The sequence below is a fragment of the Xenopus laevis genome, chromosome 8L, assembly GCF_017654675.1.
Source record: "Xenopus laevis strain J_2021 chromosome 8L, Xenopus_laevis_v10.1, whole genome shotgun sequence".
Lineage (NCBI taxonomy): Eukaryota > Metazoa > Chordata > Amphibia > Anura > Pipidae > Xenopus > Xenopus laevis.
In genome coordinates, this window is record NC_054385.1 from 130321377 (window position 1) to 130339975 (window position 18599).

Below are 18599 nucleotides of genomic sequence, written 5' to 3' on the forward strand. Positions count from 1 at the left end.
TCACCATGTTAGAACATAAAGATTGTTACATTGTGCTATAAAAAGATGCAGTTCCTATGAGAATAAATATAAAACTTTATCATGTGAAACTCTTAGAGGGTTATGTAATATTTAAAGGAATATTCAATTCAATAGCATAATTGAATTCTTCATTAAAATATGCCTATATGTCTTTTAGACCATTTTAATATATGACCATCATTTAATATAAGATATGCTGCAAAATAGGTTGATTTTTTAAAAATGTCATCAAAATCGCCAACATTAGAAAAGCTTGGTGGTTTGGTATTTAGGAGTAGAAAGACGTGCACCCATTTTAGATTTGGGGGCATGTGTACTTTTCATAACACTTGGAAGTGTAATTGTTCCAGGTGCTAACAGTTTACCACACACATATCTAAACACATTTTGCATAATGTGGGAGGAAAAGTGTTGCAGAGCTACAACTCTCAATAAAATGATCATCAGTAGAATTATTACTTGGAGGACAGTTACAATAGATGAAGTGTCAATATTCAGTATACTGTCTGTACACTTTCCCTATCCTGAGGGTGATGCACCCAGGACTCCTTCTAATCTTCTCAATGGAGCTTCAGGCTGATCACTATATAACCTGATCCTATCTCTCACTTCTGGAGTCTGTTATTACATAACTATCCTAACACAAGTTTTACTGGGTCTACCTCCACACAGGCCCTTTCCTATCCCTTTTTTTATATATATAGAACAATAACTGGTAAGTTACTGAAATGCTGGGAATATACTTTAACACAGGATAAGGAAACAGCTTCCCATGTATACTTAGGACCCACTTAATTGACCAGAATTTAGGAGATTGCCCGAACAAAGGGTTACTTCAGTTCCCCAAAGTAGTGGAGTAGTGGAGAAGAAAGACATATTTGCTCATTTGGGATTGGTCAGAGTGTGCACTTGATAAAAGATATGGTTTTCTGGGGACTTCTGACAGTTGTGGGGTCTTGTGACACATAATATTCATACAGGTTGCATCTAAAATATCATGACAATTCACATGCACTGTTTTTGTATTTTGTGTCTCTGTAGGGCGTATTCTTTGATAATTCTCTGCACAATGGGCATCAAACTTCTGAACAGACCACATGGCATTCATATTTATGGTGTTATCTATTGATACTTAATGATATGTGGGAGAATAGAAGCAGTAAATTGCAAGCTTTAGTAGTTTGCTAAGTTTGAGTAGAAATACAGTCGTACCCATTTTAGATGACATTTGGAAAAGTGGTAAACCTACTGTTTTCTGGAGCAGTTCTTTGAAGATATGGTACTTTACTACAAGTCAGGAATCTCCATAAAACATATTTGTTTTGGGTCCACTTGGGAGACATATGGCTTTCCATACCAGTTGTACTTTTGTGCATCAAATTAAATGTATATGATAAATCTCTCCATGTTATGAAAAAAAATATTTATCTCTATTTAGAGCCCTGCATCCTTTTATAGATGTGATACTACACAAAAAGATTTACAAAGCTTAGTTAAAAAAAACGAATGTTTTTTAGTTTATTTAAAAACCCCATTAGGATATTCCCCTATAGAGAGAGCTTCAAATGTTTAATAAACGACTGGCAATGAGTTCCAATGACATGACAAATTTATTTAGCAAATTGTTTTGCCGTAAGAAGAAAACCCAAATATTTGACAGTTCAAGGCATTGCTCACCTTTTATCTGGATATTTTTTGAGTCACTTGTCTTCCTCACACTGCCGGTTGGAGTTTGTACCTCACAGGTATAATTCCCAGAATCCTCCAGCTGAGCTGAGGGGACTCCATATTGGTTGGATAAACTGAATCCCTGCACATTGTGCCCATTTCTGTAGAAAACAAACTGTAGCTCTGTAGTCTCTCTGTGTGGGCTGAGCTTTGTGTCACATGTTATGGTCATGTGATCCCCTTCATAAAGATACCACATATAAACAGATATCCCTGGCTTTGAGAAGAGCTCTAGGAAAGGAAAGAGGCAAGTTAAATTATAATACGTTGCTAATGGTGATTATTGATTTAGGGCTATCTGATTATTCAGTAAAGACACAAGGCCGTATTTACTAACTTTAGACAAGGTTCAGGGAAGTGCAAAAATGAGCAACATTGTCTTTTGTTTTACTTTTAATTTAGAGTGTTTCCCCAGAATAAAAGTTTCAAGGCCAAACCAATTGGAGCACCAAGGCAAATCTCTCCTCAATCGCCTCCCCTTCTGCACGAGGCGAGGAGTAGGGGATGAAGTCTCGACCCTCCACTCGTCACCATGGAGCAATGTTAAATTCACAACTGCCTCAGCCGGCTGCCTCCAAAGCTACACAACGGCTGGAACTAGGGGAACGCAGGTTAAGCAGGTGAGTGCCTAGCGCCCCCCAACATTGAGGGCACCTATTTGTGGCCATAATTCTGCCCTCCACCAGATGCAAGGAACACACCAATATACAAAATTAGTAATCAAGTATTAACCCTTGACTCATAAGACCAACAAATTCCTTACTGCGTAGATATTAGTTATTAGTGTTAAACTATAAGTTAAAGTTAGTGGTTATTACTAAATTGGTGGCCCAAAGGGTGGGAGCAATAGTGAGGAGCTGAAGTACAGCCTTGAAGTCTACAGGAAGGTCAAGTTTGTGACTATAAATCAATTCTTTTTTTACCTTTTACAGATATAAGCTATTTTTTGTCATAATAATAGCCAGTATGCTGTACTCGTCTGTTACATGTGTAGGAACCACACATGTAACATGTAATAAGACAGTAATTAGATAAAAGGTGAAACACAAAGAACTGTCTGATATCAGAAAAAATGTCCTTAAAAACTCACCGTCACTAACCGCCGGTCTAACGGCTTCACTCCGATCACTGCTATGGGATTTACATTGGTATTCCCCATTATGTTTCACTTTGGCAGTGACTATTGTATATTTCTCCTGTCTTGTTTTTTTATTGGTTTTGCATCTTTATACCAAGGATAACCTGGATCACCTAGTGCTGAGGAATCTACATTACAAGTCAGAGTTACAGATTCAGATGTGAAAACTGAGGCTCTGTGAGAAGCCTCTCCTGTAATGGAACAAATAATATGTGAGTTTGACAGCAAATATACATGATGAACACATTACAAAGTACAGATAGGGGCACATTTACTAAGCTCGAGTGAAGAATTCGAATTAAAAAAAACTTAGAATTTTGAAGGATTTTTTTGGGGTACTTCGACCATCGAAAAAGGCTACTTCGACCTTAAATTTCGATTTGAACGATTCGAACTAGAAATCGGTCGACTATTCGACCATTCGATAGTCGAAGTACTGTCTCTTTAAAAAAAACTTAGACTACCTACTTCGCCACTTTAAACTTACCGAGCTACAATGTTAGAGCTATTTCTGATCAAAGAAAAATCGTTTGTTAGATTAAAATCCTTCGAGTTTGATTTGAACGATTTTTACTTTTATCGATCAATCTAAGTATTTGCGGTAAATCCTTCGACTTCGATATTCGAAGTCGAAGGATTTTACTTCGAGGGTCGAATTTGAGGGTCGATATTCGACCCTTAGTAAATGTGCCCCCTGGACTTAGTTTAGCATTTTGCCACACAACACATTTAGTTGGGCAAATTCACAAAATTTGGATTTTTTTCGCCACACTTTGTCAGACGTTAATTCGTTACCACTACGCTAATTCATCAAAATGTGAAGTTGTGTCTCGGCAGCTGAACGCTGGCGAACTTTCTTTAGCATTAATTCACTAGCGGGAGCATTTCAAAGTGATCTTTTGCTAACGTTCATTTCTGCCTAGTGAGACTTTGTTAGTTCACTTACACTTAGGTCAATTAGAATAGGGCGGGTACATATAGATCATATATAAATGTCTTTATTAGAGATGTTGGTGCAAATGCTTGAAGTGGTCACTTATTATTACACATGTCCAAGGAAGCAAAATAAAGACAAAAGATCCTCTAATGTCCTAAACAAATGTGTCATGACCCTCAAATTGGTTTAAAATAAATATTAAAACACAAGTATTTAACAGTTACAAGTTTTAGGGGCAGATTTAACAAAGGTCGAATTTCGAAGTGAAATATATTTAGAAATTCGACCATCGAATGGCTATAGTTTTTTTTACCAAATTTGACCGTTTTGCGGTCGAAGTAAAATCGGACGATTTCAGCGATCAACCGAACGATTTTACTTCGACTACAAAAAACTTTGAAAAATGCATTAGAAGGTCCCCATAGGCGAACATAGCACTTCGGCAGGTTTAATTTGGCGATTATCGAATGGTCGAATATTTGAACGATTCGAAAATTCGAAGTCGTAGTGTCTTAATCGATGGTCGAAGTATCCAAAAAATTACTTTGAATTTCAAAAATTCCCTCCAATTCACTTCGACCCTTGATAAATCTGCCCCTAAATGAAAGTAGGGATGCACCGAATCCAGAATTCGGTTCGGAATATAGCCAGGATTCTGCCTTTTTTCACCAGGATTCGGCTGAATTCTTTTGCCCCAGTGAGTTTCATTTTTGTGCATTCCATGTATCAGCTGCATCAGTAAAGCCGGGTTCTTTTGTAACTCCGGCTTAATTATTTCTATTAAAGGGATACTGTCATGGGGAAAAAAATTTTTTTCAAAATGAATCAGTTAATAGTGCTGCTCCAGCAGAATTCTGCACTGAAATCCATTTCTCAAAAGAGCAAACAGATTTTTTTATATTCAATTTTGAAATCTGACATGGGGCTAGACATTTTGTCAATTTCCCAGCTGCCCCATGTCATGTGACTTGTGCCTGCACTTCAGGAGAGAAATGCTTTCTGGCAGGCTGCTGTTTTTCCTTCTCAATGTAACTGAATGTGTCTCAGTGGGACCTGGATTTTACTATTGAGTGTTGTTCTTAGATCTACCAGGCAGCTGTTATCTTGTGTTAGGGAGCTGCTATCTGGTTACCTTCCCATTGTTCTTTTGTTTGGCTGCTGGGGGGGGAGAAAGGGAGGGGGTGATAATCGCTCCAACTTGCAGAACAGCAGTAAAAAGTGATTGAAGTTTATCAGAGCACCAGTCACATGACTGGGGGCAGCTGGGAAATTGACAATATGTCTAGCCCCATGTCAGATTTCAAAATTGAATATAAAAAAATCTGTTTGCTCTTTTGAGAAATGGATTTCAGTGCAGAATTCTGCTGGAGCAGCACTATTAACTGATTCATTTTGAAAAAAAACTTTTTCCCCATGACAGTATCCATTTAAGGATGATACATATATTCAGTAGATGGAGTGATCTTTTTTCCATATACTGATTTAGATTCCTATAAGCTGCAAAGTTATTATGAGCAGTAATGCACTATTCAACTCATTTTAATTTAAAGACAAAATGACATTGATATAAACATGCACCCAAACTGTACTGAATGTTGAATCATTTTCTCCAAATCATTTTCAGTTTTTTATCATAGTTTTAGGTTGGGTTTTTCCCAACCCTAACACTTTTTTCTATTACAGGTATGGCACCTGTTATCCAGAATGCTCAGGACCTGGGGTTTTCTGTATAATGGATCTTTCTGTAATTTGGATCTTCATACCTTAAGTCTGCTAGAAAATCATATAAATATTAAATAAACCCAATAGGCTGGTTTTGCTTCCAATAAGGATTAATTATATCTTAGTTGGGATCAAGTACAAGATACTGTTTTATTATTATATAGAAAAAGGAAATCAATTAAAAATGTTGATTATTTGGATAAAATGGAGTATATGGACGACCATTATATAATTTGTAGAGTTCTGGTTATACTTGTTAAATACAAGTATAGAATATAATATCTGGAATACTTGGGACCAGATACGGGATTTTTCTATAATTTGGATCACCATACCTTAAGTCTGTTGAAAGTCATTTAAAGAAGAATTAAACCCAATAGGCTGGTTTTGCCACCAGTATGGATTCATACAGCTTAGTTCCCATCAAGTACAATGTTCTGTTTTATTATTACAGAGAAAAAGGAAATCATTTTAAAGAATTAGAATTAATTGCTTAAAAGGGGAAGGAAAGTCATTTTAGACTTGGGGTGCCAAACGTTAGGCAACTTTCCCAGGAAATTTGAAAAAAGAAGAAGAAGAAGAAGAAGAAGATCACTCACTGGAAAAACCCCGGACTGGTGCAGTTTTCTGCTGAAAGGAGCAGTGACCCCGAGTGTCAGATAAGTAAATACAATCACTTGGGGGTACTTAACATTTGGCACCCCAAGTATACAATCACTTTCCTTCTCCTTTAATATGGAGTCTATGGGGAATGGTCTTCTTGTAATTTCAAAATTTCTGGATAAGGAGTAAGAAAAAACAAAAGCATAAATACTGTGTTGGGACATTTTTACTAATCCAGAACAGTAGTGATGGTTACCCATAAAAGACATTAAAGAGACATATAACCAAAGTATTTCAAGATATTAGCCCTTCTTACACTGCTAAAATCATGCAATAAACCCCAGGTTTTCATAATGCCAAAAGAAGAAACCAAATAATGTGAGACTCACCTGCATTTTCCATAGTCACCGTAACTGTTGAAGGTACAGAGAATAAATACATATTATACATTATTAAGATGAGATATTGGATTATGCTCAGCAATATACATTGTATTGATATACATTTAGCACCACAAAAAAACAAGTGCACTGGTGAAGGTCCTTAAAGGGATCCTGTCATCGGAAAACAGGTTTTTTTCAAAACACATCAGTTAATAGGGCTGCTCCAGCAGAATTCTGCACTGAAATCCATTTCTCAAAAGAGCAAACAGATTTTTTTATATTCAAGTTTGAAATCTGACATGGGGCTAGACATATTGTCAATTTCCCAGCTGCCCCTGGTCATGTGACTTGTGCCTGCACTTTAGGAGAGAAATGCTTTCTGGCAGGCTGCTGTTTTTCCTTCTCAATGTAACTGAATGTGTCTCAGTGGGACATGGGTTTTTACTACTGAGTGTTGTTCTTAGATCTACCAGGCAGCTGTTATCTTGTGTTAGGGAGCTGCTATCTGGTTACCTTCCCATTGTTCTGTTGTTTGGCTGCTGGGGGGGGTGAAGGAAAGGGGGTGATATCACTCCAACTTGCAGTACAGCAGTAAAGAGTGATTGAAGTTTATCAGAGCACAAGTCACATGACTTGGGGCAGCTGGGAAATTTGCAAAATGTCTAGCCCCATGTCGGATTTCTAAAATTGAATATAAAAAAATCTGTTTGCTCTTTTGAGAAATGGATTTCAGTGCAGAATTCTGCTGGAGCAGCACTATTAACTGATTCATTTTGAAAAAAAATTTTTTTCCTGTGACAGTATCCCTTTAAATTAACTTAAAACTATTCAGCTACTAGTGCAGGGCGAATCTAACCCATTTCACTTCACTGAAAATTTGCAAAATGGCGGAAATTTGCCAAAATGATCAAAAGTTGAAACTGAGACATATTGAGTAACATGTTAGACAAGGGCCATGTTTCCCGCTGTGTTGCACCCTCTCTTGTTTATCATTTGGGAACTGATAGAGGATTTCATCTGCTTCCCAATTCGGGAACTCAGTCCATTTTAAATGAGATTATTAAATCCATATTTCTCCATTTCATCCTTTTTTTTAAACTTTTCTCCTAATTCAGTTTCAGTTTTGTTTCAGTCTTCAATAAACATTGAGAATAACTTCTCACTGAATTGTGTCTGGCTCTATTTAAACATCTGGAATAGTGCCTTTATATTGCCACAGAACCTCTCATTATCCCTTATAATACATGAGTGATACTCAGAGTTCCCTGTATAACTCAGCCTGCAGCCTTGTGTCTTTATATGGTCACAGAACAACCCCTCAGTGACTTCTAATATCCTTATCATTTACAGTAGGGGGTACATTATCCCTTATAATACATGAGTGATACTCAGAGTTCCCTGTATAACTCAGCCTGCAGCCTTGTGCCTTAATATGGTCACAGAACAACCCTTCAGTGACTTCTAATATCCTTATCATTTACAGTAGGGGGTACATTATCCCTTATAATACATGAGTGATACTCAGAGTTCCCTGTATAACTCAGCCTGCAGCCTTGTGCCTTTATATGGTCACAGAACCACTCAGTGACTGCTAATATCCTTATCATTTACAGTAGGGGGTACATTATCCCTTATAATACATAAGTGATACTCAGAGTTCCCTGTATAACTCAGCCTGCAGCCTTGTGCCTTTATATGGTCGCAGAACCCCCCAATGACTTCTAATATCCTTATCATTTACAGTAGGGGGTACATTATCCCTTATAATACATGAGTGATACTCAGAGTTCCCTGTATAACTCAGCCTGCAGCCTTGTGCCTTTATATGGTCACAGAACAACCCCTCAGTGACTTCTAATATCCTTATCATTTACAGTAGGGGGTACATTATCCCTTATAATACATGAGTGATACTCAGAGTTCCCTGTATAACTCAGCCTGCAGCCTTGTGCCTTTATATGGTCACAGAACCACTCAGTGACTGCTAATATCCTTATCATTTACAGTAGGGGGTACATTATCCCTTATAATACATAAGTGATACTCAGAGTTCCCTGTATAACTCAGCCTGCAGCCTTGTGCCTTTATATGGTCGCAGAACCCCCCAATGACTTCTAATATCCTTATCATTTACAGTAGGGGGTACATTATCCCTTATAATACATGAGTGATACTCAGAGTTCCCTGTATAACTCAGCCTGCAGCCTTGTGCCTTTATATGGTCACAGAACAACCCCTCAGTGACTTCTAATATCCTTATCATTTACAGTAGGGGGTACATTATCCCTTATAATACATGAGTGATACTCAGAGTTCCCTGTATAACTCAGCCTGCAGCCTTGTGCCTTTATATGGTCACAGAACAACCCCTCAGTGACTTCTTATCAGAAATGAATTAATAATGAACTGATGTTGTACAACTGGACTGAATTCTATAATATTACACATTCTTTTAGGGTATAAGGAAAAGCATTTTATTTTTATTACAGTTTCTCATAGAAAAACACATTGAAATGATTTACTCTAAGTTAAAAACAAAGAAGAAAATGAAAAAGAATAAACCCTGAGTCTCCTGGGAGGACAGAGAAAATGAAGGCAAAAGGTCAAAAGTCTCTTGTTGTGGATATTGTGCAGGTATTTCTCTCTCTTCACTGGGGCATAAACAACACCCTGTTCTCATCCTGCAACAAACAAAAAGCAAAATTATATGTAAAACAAAAGAAACATTCTTTTAATTTAATAGAAAGTCCTTTAAATTTACTTAAAATGTAGAGTATATCTAAGAGCTCAGGTATCAGCACTGCTAACGATCTACTAACGATCTACACTATATAACAGACAATTCATATAACTGCTCAGCACTAATTGGAAGTGTATAAAAATAATGTTAATATTCTTATACTATTAAAGGCTTTGACCCCCACCACAAACTTTATCAAAGGGAAACTATACCCTTAGCAATGTAGGCCTCTCTAAAATATCTTGGGATGCACCGAATCCATTATTTTGGATTCAGCCGAATCCCCAAATCCTTTGCGAAAGATTTGGCAGAATACCGAACCGAATCTGAATCCTAATTTGCATATGCGTTACTTCCTTGTTTTGTTACAAGTCACGTGATTCCCCCCCCTAATTTGCAAATTAAGATTTGGATTCAGTTCAGTCGGGCAGAAGCAAATCCCAAACCGAATCCTGGATTCGGTGTATCCGTGAAAGTATCACATAAAACAGCTCACATGTAAAACCCCACTTCATCTACCCTACTGAGGGCACAATGGAGATTCATAAATATACTATACATTTATGGGATCTGTTATCCGGAACTCGTTATCCAGAAAGCTCGGAATTATGGAAAAGCGACTCTGTTATATCCAAATAATCTACATTTGTTAAACATGATTTCCTCTTTCTCTGTAATAATAAAACAGTAACTTGTACTTGATCCCAACTAAGATATAATTAATCCTTATTGGAAGTAAAACCAGCCTATTGGGTTTATTTAATGTTTACATGATTTTCTAGTAGACTTAAGGTATGAAAATCCAAATTACTGAAAGATCTGTTATCTGGAAAACCCCAGGCATTCTGGATAACAGGTCCTATACCTATACTTGATCCCACCTAAGATACAATTAATCTTTATCGGAACAAACCCAGCCTATTGGCTTTATTTAATCTTTACATGATTTTCTAGTAGACTTAAGGTATGAAGATCCAAATTAAGGAAATTATCCCTAAAACCTCAGGTGCCGAGGATTCTGGATAACAAGTCCCATTCCTGTACAGAACTTGACTTGGACTGACCTTTTGGAGCTGGTTAGACATCTATGTACTTGTAACTCATATCCTTTTTGTTTCCACTGGATTCCACTGATGCTAAAAATAAGGTAGAGAGGTACAACACACAGGTTAAGAGATCAAAGTCAAGTTTATTGTAGCCCTTGCACATCTTCTAATAATGCACCAGCCAATAGGACACCTGCCTCAGCCTCTGTTTGAAATTGAAAACCAATCAGGTCCTTTCTGAAAGGCTAAAATACCGTATGTTGTCAAATTTCATGGGTTTATTTGTTTTGTTTTTTAATTAAAATCTGCCATAAGTGTATTTCTGTTCTGCCCATTTGGGTCATTCCTCACTGTTTTAATGGAATATTTTTCTCTCATCTCCAGGTCTAGTAAAGAATATTCATTCCTATGGATGGACACAATTAATACAATCATTTTAAACCTTCAATGAATCATCTGGAATTTTTCTGAAATTTAATAGCAGTGAGAATTTTAATGTTATCCTTATTTTATAGGTAAGATGATGTTTTCCTAAATGCATTGTGAGAAGCGGAGTTTTCTAAAGCTCATCCTGTGTTCAGATATTATCAGATTGAGTTTTGGTTCAGTTTTAGGTCATGGGACAATTGAAACAGAAATCCTCAGCCAGGTTGGAGATTTTCTCCTAATCAACTCAACAGTCTTTATTATGCCAATGTCATTACCAACTGGGAGGTGGGAATCAGTGATGGGGGCGAATTTCTCCAGCTTTGCCGAAAAATTTGTGAATTTCCCGCAAAACTCTTGAAACAGCGAAAAATTCGCGAAAAAAATCATGAAAATAGAAATTGAAAATTGGACTTGCGTCCATAAAATCCATCGCATCATTTTTGACACTGGCGTTAAAGTCAATAGGTGTTGAGTTGATGTGCTGCGATTTTGACGCAAGCGACTTTTCGGACGTGCATCCAATTTTTTGTTTTGACGCAGGTGGATTTTCGCTGGAGATTCACAGATTTATTCGCCAGTGCCAAAATGTGGAAATTCGCTGTGCCAATGTCATTACCAACTGTGAGGTGGGAATCAGTGATGGGGGCGAATTTCTCCAGCTTTGCTGAAAAATTTGTGAATTTCCCGCAAAACTCTTGAAACAGCAAAAAATTCGCGAAAAAAATCATGAAAATAGAAATTGAAAATTGGACTTGCGTCCATAAAATCGATTGCATCATTTTTGACACTAGCGTTAAAGTCAATGGGTGTCGAGTTGATGCGCTGCGATTTTGACGAAAGCGACTTTTCGGACGTGCGTCCAATTTTTTTTTCAACACAGGTGAATTTTCGCGGGAGATTCACAGATTTATTTGCCAGTGCCAAAATGTGGAAATTCTCTGTGCCAATGTGTCACGTTCGGCACCCTAAACCAGAACAAATGCCAAGCTCCCTGGTCTCGGCTCAGCTTCACCAGTAGTGTGACCGCCTTTGGCTTCGGGAGGAGCCCTCAGCGTACTCAGATGCCACCTGGACTTTTCGAGAGAAGCAAAGCGAGGAGTTCTGGCAAGCAAAGGGGCACCACTGTTGTAAAAGTCAGTTAGGCCAATGGTCACGGTACAAATGGAGCAGGCAAGAGAATCGTCAGACAGGCAGGATCGAGGCAGGCAGATATCGAGAATCGTCAGACAGGCAAGGGTCAAACCGGGTTGTCAATCAAGGGATTTAGCAGGAAGAGTTGTCGAAGGCAGGCAAGGGTCAGGTTCCAGAGATCAGAATAGTCAAACAGGCAGGCAGGGGTCAAAACAGATAATCAGGAACAGATTCAAACGGAATAGCAATAGCTAATAGAACCAGGAACAAATCCTATCACGGGCAATGACAAACTGTGGGAATGCCCCTGTAATACTTTTGAATTTGGCACCATTGCGCGCTGACGTCATTACGTCAGCGCGCATGCGCCTTTAAATCCGGAAGTGCGCATGCGCGCGCACTAGGAGAGAGCCGGCACAAGAAGAGGATCGGCGCAGCGCGGCGGGCGTCCCCGCCGAGGGGGCGGCAGGCGTCCCTGCCGTCCCCCCACTAGACCACCAGGGTGAGACTTCATTACACAATGTCATTACCAACTGGGAGGTGGGAATCAGTGATGGGGGCGAATTTCTCCAGCTTTGCCGCAGAATTTGCGAATCAGTGAATTTATGACAGGAGAATTTATTCGCCCATCACTAGTGGGAATATTAGGAATGGGTGATCCGTTGGGATACCTGTATATGTAAGCAGGATATCGACCCATTTGACATTTCAGATTGACAGTATGTAGAATAATTCAGAAGTATAACATGTATAAACGTGACAATATTGTCTGGCACCCAATACATTTTCACCTGTATTTGCATTTAGATTTAGGATGCTGCTGAATTATTCTACATATACAGACATGGAATCCAAAATTTCAGGCTAATACTTATTGGGACCGACTGGCGTTTTCTGAAAAAGGTGAGGAGATAGTACCTACTTGTTGTCAAAATCTTTCTCACATTAACCATTTCATTTCTTTCTTTTTTTTGAGGGTCAATCAGGCAGTAATCAATATGGTCAAATATTGTTTATTTATTTTTTTTCTTAAAGGTGCAATTTTTTGTGCAAAACAAGAATGTACGAGTGCATTTTACTCATTTGGATATAAAAGGAATGTGCTTGAAAAAGTTGTGTTTCTGGCTACTTTATTGAAACTTTCTGCAGAAACCCTACTAGTCCCGCCCATCTCTTCCTCTTCCTGCTGCCTCCTTTCCCAGGCTGTGCAGCACTCAGCTCACTGCACTATAGGACAGGAACCAATCAGCAGCTAGCTGAACCTGATAGGGAACTGAAGCCTGGCTTTGCTTTTGTGACTGCAGGGCTGTGATTGGCTGTCCCCCTCCCACTGTTCTTCTGACAGGGATCGATAGAACATGCCCACCCCTCATTTGAAACACAGACAAGGACCAGTCAACATCTACAGGGAGTCTCCATTAATATCCCTGAGTATTTTTAAAGGAAAAAATCTTCATTATTTTTTTGTTGATACAATGTGTACACAAACTAAATATTTAGCTTAAGTGCCCCACCTTAACCCACCTTTTAAAATAAATGTTGTTGTTGTGCCATAGGGATTAGTGGGCACATAAAGACTTTAAGACAAAGTTTGTTTCACTGTGTGAGTGCAGTTAAGAGTGCTTGCTCAGCTATTTTATTATCACTCATTTCATTACATCTAGGATGTTGATGATGATGACGATGCAGTGTTACCTGAGCTTGTTGGGTAAGAGTGATGGTTGAAGAAGGATAAGGCAACTTTACTTTTGAACACAAAGACAAGGAGCCCCACAGTGAGAAAGGACATCAGCAAAGCCATAGTGATTTCTACTCCTATTGGTTCAAAGCTTCTCTCTATTAAAAGAAAGTAAAACATTGTTAGTCAGTTATGATCAGTGTTAGACTGGAACACCAGGGACCCACCCAAAAACCTTTGACCAGGGGTTCACCAATTAATCTTAGATCAGGGACCAATCTTAGTACTGCTATTCTTCCTCTCCTCATTCACCTCTATTCTCCAAGTCTCCTTTCATACTATACTCCATTCCACCTATTTAGCCTCTTTGATCTCATAGAAACAGGGAATGATCATGAAATAGGCCAAATGTTTAGCAGCATAAGGGCCCACCGGGACTTTTCCTGGTATCCCAGTGGGCCAGTCCGACACTGATTATGATACAATAGGTAGTTGTAATTCAAAGGGGGGGTTTAAAAAAAAACGAAAGAAGAAGAGAAGAAAAAATAACTCAAAAGTCACATCACTCAGTTGGTCCCTCCTACCATACGATGGTTATGGGCCCAATCTTGCTTTAAACTAGTGGTCCTCATACAGTGGCTAGCGAGCAACATGTTTTTCACCAATCCCTTGAATGTTGCTCCCAGTAGCCTCAAAGCAGTTGCTTATTTTTGAAAACAAGACTTGGTTGCCTACACTGCCAAACACAACCTCCTTTAGGCTGCAATTTCACATAGGGTAGAGTTCTGTGTGGGTCCCGCGCCCACCCCAGACCTACTAGGTGAGAGCCAAACCCAGAACTGTTGGCCATCTAAAAATCCCACTTTTCCAAGTGCCGGAACCTACTGGCAATGCCCCAATCTTAGGCCAGACCCAGGGCCCGCAAGAACTGGAAGTGACATCACTGGTAGGTGGAAGAGCACATATTAACCAGGTCAGGGGGGAATCCTTTTTTTTAACAACAGATAGTGGGGGGAATGTAGCCTGCAATCAGCCTGGGTACTCACCGACAGCCTGCATTGTGAGGGGACAGCAATCTTTCTGCCCAAAACTCGACAACCTTGCGTGTATTCCACGGGCACCGATGGAGGACTCTAACATAGGGGCTACCAAATACCCAGTCCCAGTCCTTATTTGGCACCCCAGGAACATTTTTTCATGCTTGAGTTTCTCTCCAACTTTCTACATTTGAATGTGGCTCATGTGTAAAAAAAGGAGTTTGTAAAGGAGAACTAAACCCTAAAAGAAAATAAGGCTAGAAATGCACCAGCCTAAAAGCGCAGCACTTCTATAACAGTAATGAACCAGGTCTTCACCGTTGTACACAGGAGCCATCACTTGCTCCATGTGCCCTGGCCAGCTATGTGGAATCTAAGCTTAGGCAGTGTGGGAAATAATCAAGAAATCATAATTAATGCTACCTGGCTGAATATTAAATTCTGATGCTGGTGTTTGAGCTGCCATGTAATGAGAATCTGTATTAATTACCAATGCCATGATTGGGACTGTTATATTCTATATACACAGTATATAATGAGTCGGTCCATAAGAACAGGTAAGTGACAGCAACCCAGAGCATGTGCTGGGAGTCAGCAGAAAATAAGATCAGGGGCTATTGGGGCATCTTCATTCCCTGATAAACGGATGTGGTGGCCTTTTACACGGGATTTGGGTTGAAATAGGACTTAAAGCCAACTTGAGAAAAAAACACCCATTGGCTCCAATTAATTTGAGGGGGAAAAAAAAGCAAATTGACTTTAATGCATTTGCAAATTTTGGCAAAAATTTTGCCAGTTTGTGAATTTTTCCACTGGATCTGGGTTGAAATGGGAAGGGCACACAAACCACCCCTTTAGATTTCACTCCCATCTATTGATATCAAAAAACAAAAGCACAATAACGGCTGAAAAAATGTCCATCAGTTTCATCCACTCCAAATCCAATAGCAAACAGATGTAGAAATGTAGATCTTAAGATCCCAATATGCTTTGATATTAATGCCAGTCGTAAATGCTCCTGCATGGGCTGAGCTTTGCGTCACATGTTATGGTCATGTGATCTCCTTCTGTCAGATGATTGGGATTCACTTTCATCACTGGTTTGGAGAACAGCTCTAGAAAAAAAAGTATCAAATAATAATGTGAAATACAAATTATTATGCCTTATTACTGCCATTGATATAAACAAGCACCTCAGGTATAGCACCCACTTAAAGGGATACTGTTGTGGGAAAACATGTTTTTTTTTTTTTAATGCTTCTGTTTTTTTCCCTTAGACTTAAATTGAGTTTTCATGTGATTAACAGTGAGATAAGTTTTTCGGAATTGAATTGCATCCCATATTGAGTTTTCACGTGATAAACCTTTTTCTCATTGAATTTAATCTGGCCCAAAAGGGTGATTCAATTAGATGAGAAAGACATCTCCTAGTTCAATTTCAGATTTTCTCATAAAGCCAGATGCAATTCAGTGAGGAAAACTGTTTATCGCATATAGGGTTGCCACCTGGCCGGTATTTTACTGGTCTGGCTGGTAAAAAATGATGTTTGATGCCAATGTTATTAATAGGAAAAAAACAATAAGAATATAGGAAGGCTGGTATTTTTTTCTAGAAAAGGTGGCAACCCTAATTGCCACCTTTTCTAGAAAAAAATACCAGCCTTCCTATATAACGTCCTTTGGAAGTCTATGGGAAAAAACTTTACTGAATCCTGCTTTTCAGGGTTCAGCTGATTCCCCACATTCTCCAGTATGGATTTAGCCAAATACCAAACCAAATACAAACCCTTGTGACTGGCATACATTTCCAACACACTGCGGTAAATAAAATATACATATGCGAAGCACACACAGCAAATTTATTAAGTCATGTAGGTTCCGATTCTGTTCAGCCAGGCTCTTGGATCTGGCCAAATCCGAATCCTGTGAAAAATTGCTTGGATTTGGTGTATCCATAGAAAAAACTGGACCTGAACTACATAGATCAAAAGTTTTCTCTCCTCACTGAATCTCGCCCATCATTTTTCACGTGATAAAGCATAAAATAAAATTTTCTCATGGGCCAGATTGGTTGAATACTTTTCCTGGCTCACAGTTTTTTTTTCCCAAAAACACATTCTCCCAATATTTATTTATAAACTTTTTTTTATTTCACTTGTGGGTTGAAATGAGAAGGCATAAACCATTATGTTCTATGGCCAGAAGTCTTTCAGATTTTATTAGTTCAAAAGTTTTTATGAAATGGTCATTAGTTTTATTAGGGATTTTGACCCAAATAAATACAAATTAAAATTGTAATTATTTAAGTTTACCTTTTACAGCAATTTGTTCTTCACTAGTATAATTATAATTTATGACACCGTCCTTCACTTGTCGGGTGCATCTGTACAAACCACTCATTGTCATGTTTGCTCTTCCAACCAGAAAATCGGCCTCCATGCGCAATACTTCAAAAACCTATGTATTGTTTGTAAAGTGCTAGTGCAAAAATTGTAATGGCGATACTCTCCTTTGCTTTAAAGTTACAAAGTGCTCTGTTTGAAGTGCTAAATTAATAAATAAATCAGAATTAATTATAAACTTTCCAATCACTGGTAATTAATTCCCACAGTTGTATATAACTTTTAAATGATGCTGGGTTGGATTAAATATCCAGTTAATAAATTATAAAGTGAATAAGTGCCAATGTAACAGTTCATCCAGTATAATTAATGTAATTGCTCAGATTTCATAGATGAGTAAGAAAAGGAATTGTAAGGAGGTGGAGAAGTCCCGTTATTACTATCTTAATTTTTTCTATCTTCAGGACCCCACAAACATGGAGAAGTCAGCACTTTTGAGACTGTGCTCTCAAGTTTTACCTTGTCTGTCTATTGTAAGAGCTAATGTCCCTATAAAACCACAAATCTCAGAGAACTTAAGAGAGAAAACAGATTAAAGAAATTGTAGACACGATTTCTGAGCAAAAGCAAAGAAAGGATCACTTTCAGAAAGATTGTTAAAAAAACCCCAAGGTTTCTATAAAAATGGCACAACCCATCTATATAAATCAGGCAGGGATATCTCTTTGTTTTAAAGGAAAACTATACCCCCAAAATGAACACTTAAGCAACAGATAGTTCATATCATATTAAGTGGCATATTAAAGAATCTTACCAAACTGTAATATATATTTAAGTAAATATTGACCTTTTACATCTCTTGCCTTGAGCCACCATTTCGTGATGGTCTGTGTGCTGCCTCAGAGATCACCTGACCAGAAATACTGCAGCTCTAACTGTAACAGGAAGAGATCACCTGACCAGAAATACTGCAGCTCTAACTGTAACAGGAAGAGATCACCTGACCAGAAATACTGCAGCTCTAACTGTAACAGGAAGAGATCACCTGACCAGAAATACTGCAGCTCTAACTGTAACAGGAAGAGATCACCTGACCAGAAATACTTCAACTAACTAACTGTAACAGGAAGAAGTGAGGAAGCAAAAGATACAACTCTGTCTGTTAATTGGCTCATGTGACCTAACATGTATGGTTTGTTGGTATGTTTGTGAGTACAGTGAATCCTACGATCCCAGGGGCGGCCCTTATTTTTTAAAATGGCCATTTTCTATTTATGATTACCCAATGGCACATACTACTAGAAAAGTATATTATTATGAAAATGGTTTATTTACATGAAGCAGGATTTTACATATGAGCTGTTTTATGCAATATCTTTTTATAGAGACCTACATTGTTTGGGGGGTATAGTTTTCCTTTAAGTACTAATCCTCAACTCACTGACACAAGTCAGATCCCTCTCTTTAATCAACTGTAAGGAACCAATAGTTAGATCTTCTCTCTATTTAACTCTAGGTCCAATACCTGTATCATTAAATCTGTACAAAGGCTGATGAACCTCTTCCAGCAGACAGGCCACTGTGGAGCATACAGTTTAACCCTTGTTCACTCATTACTTTCTCTTTTTTATTTCATTATAAATTGAAGTCAGACTAAATGACAT

The 18599-nt window shown here is 38.3% G+C and overlaps 1 protein-coding gene across 1 annotated transcript; it reads right to left on the minus strand.

The window, feature by feature from the left end:
* Positions 1-1473: 1473 nt before the first annotated feature.
* Positions 1474-17047, minus strand: LOC121397356 (Fc receptor-like A). Its single transcript, XM_041574002.1, has 4 exons — positions 16906-17047; positions 15639-15708; positions 1699-1910; positions 1474-1487 (listed from the first exon to the last, which is right to left on the minus strand). The coding sequence occupies exons 1-4, from the start codon at positions 17030-17032 to the stop codon at positions 1474-1476; spliced, it is 423 nt and encodes a 140-aa protein (XP_041429936.1). The 5' UTR covers positions 17033-17047.
* Positions 17048-18599: the final 1552 nt, after the last annotated feature.